The following is an 8531-nucleotide window of genomic DNA, read 5'->3' as shown; positions in this document are numbered from 1 at the left end:
TTTTCTTTTACTTTTCTATTTCACACTACGAAAAGGAAAAAAAAGGAAAAGAAAAAAGAACCAGGCATTTAAAAAAAAAACTACTCTCTTTTTTTCATTGGAAAACAAATAATCAGCCTTGATAGTAATGAGGCAATCACTGAGAGCAACCACCCTCTTTGGGAATCTGTGTCCAATTCTGAGATCTATTTGAAATCTTTGTAGTGGGCCTTGCAAAATAGCAGCCATATAAAGCCTGGTAAAATAGACCAGGCTGAAGACAGGAAGTTAGGCACAATACAGCCCTGAGATTTTTCCCTCATGATGGGGAAAGACAGACTTCCTCATTCAGGTTTCACACTATTTCTCCTTGTCCTGTTTTCTACCAATGCCTCAAACTCTGCAGAACCGTAAGTCTCAAAGTCTTTTCCTCAAGTCTGTTCTTTTAGTCTCTCCTTTATAGCTTTGCTTTGTCTTTCCTATTAAACACTACCTTTCCATTCCTTAAAATATCCTCTAATCATAAGAGAGGAATCATAAATGGTTAATATATTTTTCCTTTTGTTTATTCTGTACTCTTAAAATAATAGTCATCTACACAATGTCATCACTAGGAGGCATGTTTTCATTATAAACTAAAACCTGAGACTCCACAGACTCATTCTTTTGGATAGAAAGCATTAACTATAAAAATATTTAAAGTGTATAGTGGGTTGTAATTTAGCTCACATTGTAGATCATGTGCATAGAGAAAATATAGTTCCTTTATTTTTCAATAACTTATTGATTCTTCATCAAGAACCCTCAGTAAATGGTCAATGCAGGGAGAAGGTAATTTTAACTCTCTTCAGTTATAAAGTTGGTGAAATCCAAAAACTGTAAGTCTTCTCTTCCACCTCTCAGTTCCTCTCCAAGGCAGTGTCCAGAAGAATGTGATCGCTATTACTTACTGGTGGAGAAGAAGGGGCAGGGCCCTTGGCCTCTGAGTTCTTTGTCTCCTTAGCCATATCAATCTGGTTTATCCTTACCTGCTAACATTCATCATTTGAGTCTTTAGCCAACTAGTTTCTCTAGTTGATCCCTTTATCAAGAAGTCCCAGAAGTTCTCTCTAGCTGACTCTGATTCACTTCAGCTCTTTCTTATCACGTAGAACTCCCAACTTTCTACATCATTCTGCCTTCTGTTCTACGGCCGTTGTTCCAACACAGCCTGTGCTGCAGGATCACCTTTGCTAGTAACCCATTTGAGGTCTCTGGCCTCACTGGCCTCAGCCAGCTGCCTTCACATTCCTTCTGGAGAGCTATGAAATCCTTGGGTCCAATAACAACATATAGGCAACGGAAGGATCCTGGAAAGTTCAACTTCTAACCCTCCCTTGCCTACCCACACTGTACTCCTAGATAACTCTGATGTAGCTACATCCCAGATTGGTACAGAGCAGCCTCCAGAGCACCAAATGAGGAGAGAAATGAAGGGATCTGCCTCCCTGAGTGTTACTTTTATCCAACTAAGACAGTTGAACCTCTCCAGGCCAATGTACAGAAGTGAAAAATCAGAACTCTGACGAACTCAAATTCCTACCTTCTTCAGGCTTCTTCAATGCATAATTTCCCAATAACCAGTAGCGGTGTATTTCTCATTATTCTTCTATCTCATTTACAAAACTGTGGGTGGTACCGTCATGCATTGCATTATTGCCTTCCACTCAGAGAGCTTTTGGAAATATGTGAGGGCTGTTCCGTTTTCTGAATACAGTCTAAATAGAAGAAGCAAGTGACATTTATTGGGGTAGAAATGTTAAGCAATCTGTGTTTTCAGTCCAACACAACAGAGAACTACTCTGCCCATTGAAAACCATTACTTTATATCTTTCCCGCCATTTAACAAAGAACAAGCTTCATGGCCTAGTTGTCATAACAGAAGAGGTATTTTCTCCTCACTATATAGCAAAGTTCACCTTAACCACCCCTCATTAGCCCTACATGTGATAAATAAGAGCTATTGCCTAGAGAGATAGAGGTTACAGAGGAAGATGAAAAAGATAAGGTTAAAAGAACAAATGGACATGGACAACAGTGTGGTGATGGCGGGGGCAGGGAAGTGGAGGTGGAAGAAGGTGGGGGGGTGGGGACACTAAAAAATGAAGTCACCAGTTTAATATGTGCAAAATTTAATCACCCCTACCAAGGCAAATATTTAAAATGCAAACATTCATGATTAAGTAATACATTATAATGTTTTATTTGCTCAGTACGAGTGAAATATCGGGGAAATTACTCAACCTTGATGGGTTCCATTTTCAATATTTGTTGAAGGAATGCTAACCAAACCTTTGTGAAATAGTTGCTTGAAATATCAAATATGTATGGAATGAATTTTTTAAATTGTGATCTCAATTTGGCTAAAGATAAAAGTAGTATATGGAATAAAATTATAATAGACTGATGATGTCTTTTCTATTAATATCAAAAAACTAGGAAGAAAAAGTAGATGTGGGTAAAAAATGATAATTTTTTATAGAGCCTATAATTAATACTGTACTGCATACCTAAAAATTGCTAAGAGAGTAGATTTTACATTGTGTTCCCATTATAATAATAATAACAATAATAATAATAATTATTGAGGAGGGAAACTTTTGGAAATGATGTATATGTTTATAGCAAAGATTGTTCTGATGACTTCACAGTTATATTCCTAACTACATACTAATGAAATAGTACATACTAAATATGTCCAGCTTTTTGTGTGTCAATCATACCTCAATAAAGTGTTTTTAAAATATAGAGAGAAAGTAAAACCTTTGGAAATGATGGATTATAGTAGGCATGACTTTAGTCTTCAAGTCTTTTCTGTAAGCAGAGTCCAGAGAATAATATTACAATTTAATTTGGGGAGAAGGAGGAGATAAGGTAATAGACCAATATATGGGTCACTCAGATAAAATTTGTTATCTTCTGCTTCCTAACCATAGTCTGGAGTTGCTAACAAATGATGAATTTAACTAGAAGTTTGGGGTAAATAATAAAATTTTCAGAGAAATATGTCAATCTGATCAGCCTAGAACAAGCATGTCAAACTGGCCCACAATGAATGTTTTTACAGACCAGCCAATATAACAGTATGTAAAAAACATTTTAATAAAAATTTCATAACTTAATTTTTAAAATATCCTGTTATACATAATTTTTAATAATGAACTACAATGTTTGCTAATGACTGATTACTATAATCGTGTTACATTCATTTCCCTTACGCACCTTATGCGCAGGCACACCATTTCTCTCCACTAATACCAGCAGCGAGTATTTTAGCAGCCGATTGCCACATCATTAGTCTTGTACTGACTTGTTTGGTATGAGCAACAGGAAATATTTTGCTTTTGGAGAACAAGAAAACTAGGTTTATTTGCATTATGCTTATTAATTTGTGCAGTTATTCAGTATCTGGTAAGTTAATGTTCAAGAAAAAATATTAATTTTTATTAAAATGTTCTATTATTTTATGTTAATGATTACTCATTTATTTCAGCCCTTTGCATTCAGCATGTCTCTATCGAAATAAACCTATGTTTCTATGAAAATTGAAGCTTTTGTTTTTTTTGTGGCCCACATAAACTTAAACCTTGTTTATTTGGCCCATGTTAGCCTTTGAGTTTCACATGCTTGGCCTAGACGTTTGCCCCTAATCCGTTCTTTTGAATTGGATAGAAAGAGCTCAAGACACAATTTAGAATAGGAGAAAGATGTGTGCAAATGGGCACTGCCACTGCCTGCTCCCATATGGTTGTTTTTGATGCTACTGATGCAGTAAGCCTGGTGGAAGGCTATTACATCTTTTTTTTAAGGCTATTACATCTTTAAAAGAGCAAATGTTCAGTAGATAAAAGACATCCAAATGCAAAAAAGGGATTAGCTGAGAGGTACCATCTGAATGACCCTGGGTAGTTTATTTAACTGCTTTGAGCCTCTCTGCTTTATAACAAAACATTAGCACTTATGCAATAAATAATTTGAGATTTTAATGATTTAAGAATGGCTCTAAAGATGTGTGGCACATAAATTTGCCAAGAAAAAAATTTAAAACATACAGAAAGATTGCTCCTCCGGAGGAGACTTCAATTGACCTCCAGATTCAACAACTAACCTGTCTGTATTATTACCTATTCCCAGTCTCCCACCTATTGACTTTGTAAAGTAATAAAATTGTGTTTCCTATGTCAAATGCCCGTGGTATTTTTTTAAGGATAAATGCTCATGTTGGTGGTAGAAGGGAAAGGGCAATAAAACAATATAAAAATCATTCTAGCCGAACCAGTTTGGCTCAGTGGATAGAGCGTCGGCCTGCGGACTGAAGGGTCCCAGGTTCGATTCCGGTCAAGGGCATGTACCTGGGTTGCAGGCACATCCCCAGTGGGGGGCGTGCAGGAGGCAGCTGATCGATGTTTCTCTCTCATCGATGTTTCTAACTCTCTATCCCTCTCCCTTCTTCTCTGTAAAAATTCAATAAAATATATTAAAAAATAATAATAAAAATAAAAAAAATAAATAAAAATTATTCTGTTTTTCTTAATTGCAATGGTACTCTATAAATAAATGACTTAAACCTACAAGCATGGAATCATTAAAATTTTGAGGATTTACATTTTTATGTATTATTTTATGGAATAGATATATGTTCCCTGAAGTTCTTTCAGTTGAATCTGTGTAAATTCAGTCATGGTGTTCATGCACAAGTGATGTTTACTTAGACAAATTTTAATGTAAACTGTTTTATAACGTGAGTAATAGTCCACAATTTATTATATATGTGTACTTTTATGAGTCTATATTCAAGAATTTATACATTAAGGCTCTTTAAAACAAAGAATGCCTGTAAAATTGAAATATCTTCAAAGTCAACTTATGAGGCACTACTGATGAGTGAAAGGTATCATTCTTATGCAAATAAGATGGAGGAGACAGGATAGAACTGATTGTAGCAATAAGTACATATTGTTATGGAAAACACAATGATGGTTGAAAATACTTGCTATCCTCTGGTTTTTCTCTGATTTAGCCTTCTTCCCTTCCCAGACAGTATATGGTGCTGGTCCCCTCTCTGCTCCACACTGGGACCCCTGAGAAAGGCTGCCTCCTTCTGAGCCACCTGAATGAGACAGTGACTGTGAGTGCTTCTTTGGAGTCTCCCAGGGAGAACAGGAGACTCTTCACTGACCTGGTGGCAGAGAAGGACTTATTCCGCTGTGTCTCCTTCACGGTGAGTACTAGCTGCCCGTCCCTATTTGATACATTATATCTCCATGGCAATGGAGAACTAGTGTTCAATCCCAAAGAATGACTTTCAAATGTTAGTGAGGATTTCAGAAAGAACCAAGGCGATGAATTCTTAGCTATTGAGGAACAAAGCATGAATTTTTTCACCAGGGTAAGAAAGAAATATTTTTCTACTTGCCAAAGCTCAATGTACTTCCTAAAAAATCTATACTAATAAAAGGGTAATATGCTAATTAGACCAGGTCAACTAGCCATCTTCCAGACGTCCAACTTCCTTCCAGACAAAGCCATGGTGGTGGGGGCCTAGGCAAAGACAGTTAGGGGCAAGATCAGGCTGGCAGGGGGTTAGGGGTGACCAGGCCAGCAGGAGAGGGCCATTGGGGGCAACCAGAGGAGGGCAGTTGGGGGTGACTAGGCCATCAGGGGAGGGCAGTTCGGGGCATTAGGCAGGCAGGCAGGTGGGTGGTTAGAAGCCAGTGGTCCTGGATTGCGAGAGGGATCCCAGATTGGAGAGGGTGCAGGCCAGGCTGAGGGACAACCCCCTTCCCCTCTGCACAAATTTCGTGCACCAGGCCTCTAGTAAAAAATAAATGTAATAGCCACAGAAATTGTATGATTTATAGGTTCTTTCTAGCTTTGTTATATAACCACCTCTTTCAGGCCAGAGTTGGACAATGCCTAGAAACAGATTGTACAAATACCTCATAACAGGACAGCATGCAGCAGAATTTTTCTCTCACAGTGGGATATTACGTGTCTTTGTCCTTGGAATATGTAAATGGTTCAAAGTACTCCAAGAAAATATCCAGTACCTCTGTGAGGATGCTCGACTTGGAATACTTAGCTCCTATAGTCTTCCATACTTTTTCAGAGATGCTTCTCTCCATTCCTTCAGAAAACATATACTCTGTTAAAAAGAGTACAGTTTAACAAATAGAGTTCCAGATGAGCTATATGGGAATTTGTGTCCCATTGATTGCTGTTCTTACTGATATAGTTTTCCTATATCTTATATTAATATCTTCACTCTTATACCTGGAGAAATATTCATACTTACCGCGCCCTTTATGAAGCTGAATGAGAGACAGAAAATAGTAATGGTTGAAGGAGTCAAAGGGAGAAGACTGTGCTGTTCCTCAGTGGTATCTTTGTTCTTTAGCTCCCAAGAATCTCATCCTCTTCAGAGGTGGCTTTCTTCACTGTCCACATAAAGGGACAAACACACGACTTCAGGAAGAGGAGCAGAGTGCTGGTAAAGAACGATCAAAGTCTCGTTTTTGTCCAGACAGACAAACCCATCTATAAACCAGGACAGACAGGTATGTAGGGAAATTCCACCTCCTCAGCAGGTTTCCTGACAAAGTCACCATTACCTTGATCTCTTAGTCTTCTGTGTTATTACCTAAATTACTGGCTTTATCGTGTCTGAGACTTACCAGAAAATTTCTTTTTCAGTAAAATTCCGCATTGTCTCTGTGGATGAAAATTTTCACCCCCTAAATGAACTGGTAATTATCTCAATATCTCTAGTTTGGGTGGGTGGTGATTGGTGGGACGAGAGCACTCACCCAAGGTGGGATGGGAAGGTCCAGGAAAAGTGAAGTGACAGCTATTCCTTTTGGAACCTAGATTCCAGCTTTACTACAAATCTAGAGTCTTATACAAGGCATAACTGAGGAGTAAGAGATGAGAAAGCTCTTTCTCCTACAACAGTAATAAACCAGTCTGGAAATAGTCAGCTACATTCATTGTTCTCAAAACACTACGTTAAGTATAATAAACAGGTACAATAAAAAGTTATGTATTATCCATACCCATACTCTGAAGGAATTCATAATTAATTAAAGCACCAAAGAGTTTCACTTCTTCTGAATATATGTATATATTATTTATATATATATAAAAGGCTAATATGTTAAGTGTCCTTCCCTCCATCCAACCAGTTGCTATGACATGCATTGACCACCAGGGGGCAGACACTCAACACAGGAGCTGCTGAGCTGCAGTGACTTGGCAGGGGCGGTTCTTGGGTGATGCACCTCAAAACCAGAGAGGAGGGAGCCCGATTCCACCTTCGACCATGGGTCATGTTGTTGCTGGGGCTCTGTCAGCCCGAATCTGGTTTACTTTACACTTGCATTTGCATTCCACACCCTTTACGACAGCAACTTTGCAGAGTGCCCTCTTGCACTCCGGGATCCCTCAAGGTTTCGGCCCGATTCCCACAGGCCAGGCCGGGGGACCCCACCTATCAGAGGGACCCTGTTCACTCCACAGTCACCTTTCAAGCCATGACACTACCCCAGGTGCGGCCAGCTGGTGAGGGACCATGGGAGATTGGCTCCAGGCCATGTCCAGCCCATCTTGCCCAGTCCCACCTCACTGGCCACCTTCTAATTAATTTCCTTTCATGTGCATAAATCTGTGCACTGCGTCACTAGTAAAATATATAATTTTATTATATATGATAACATATTTTATAATTTTTATACATACATCATATACTATTCATTATATATAAAGTCTTCATTTATGTTCATTGTGTGTCCCTTCCTTCAAGTAGCTTTCAATATGAAGGCAAAGAAACAAGGCTATTTTTAAAAGGTAGATATTAGACAATCTTGAAATTAAAAGAATTATTCTTGTTTTATTTTAACCAAATAATTCTGGGAATTTTCTTCCTGTTAAGTCTAAATCATAATGACATATAACTTTATTAACATCAATTTTTAATTTATGTAAGTAAATAATATAGTCATAGTCTTCACTAGGAGGATTTTAGTGCTTAAATAATATTGGTGAATAATATTAACACTTGGATTGCGGGAAACGAGTTAAGTCGGCTCGCGTGAATTGCGCGTACTCCGCGGGAGCCGTCTTAACTCGGTTCATATAGATTTGCGGTGGAGTGCGGGAAACGTGTAAACTCGGGCCGATTGTAACTGCGTATTACCAAATATTTGTTTGTTTGCCGTTCACAAAGATACCTAAACTAACTCTGATTTTGCGCGGGAAACCTAAATAATTGCCCGCGCCATCTTATATTTTGGCGGGAAATTCACCCGACACCGTAGTGTTAATCTTATATAATAAGAGAGGGGTATGCTAATTAGCCCAGATATGCTAATTAGTCATGGCCAGTATGCAAATTGACCATCACTCAAACACACAAGATGGCCACCCCCATGTGGCCACAAGATGGCCGGCAGGGAAGGGCAATAGGGGGGGACCAGGTCTGCAAGGAGGCAGTTAGGGTGACCGGGCTATCAGAGAGG

At 38.6% G+C, this 8531-nt stretch overlaps 1 protein-coding gene across 1 annotated transcript in view; it reads left to right on the top strand.

Annotated features, from left to right (window-relative positions):
* The first annotated feature begins 303 nt into the window (after positions 1-303).
* The window catches only part of LOC102419451 (pregnancy zone protein), a 45801-nt gene continuing 37573 nt past the window's right edge, over positions 304-8531 (top strand). Inside the window, exons 1-4 of the mRNA XM_006084229.3 lie at positions 304-389; positions 5056-5239; positions 6416-6575; positions 6712-6764. Coding sequence (XP_006084291.2) covers positions 304-389; positions 5056-5239; positions 6416-6575; positions 6712-6764 — 483 coding nt within the window. The remainder of the gene's footprint in view (positions 390-5055; positions 5240-6415; positions 6576-6711; positions 6765-8531) is intronic.

This window comes from Myotis lucifugus, unplaced genomic scaffold, assembly GCF_000147115.1.
Source record: "Myotis lucifugus unplaced genomic scaffold, Myoluc2.0 scaffold_10, whole genome shotgun sequence".
In the NCBI taxonomy this organism is placed as follows: domain Eukaryota; kingdom Metazoa; phylum Chordata; class Mammalia; order Chiroptera; family Vespertilionidae; genus Myotis; species Myotis lucifugus.
The sequence above is the reverse complement of the archived record's forward strand: the minus strand, read 5'-3'. Positions and strand labels throughout refer to the sequence as shown.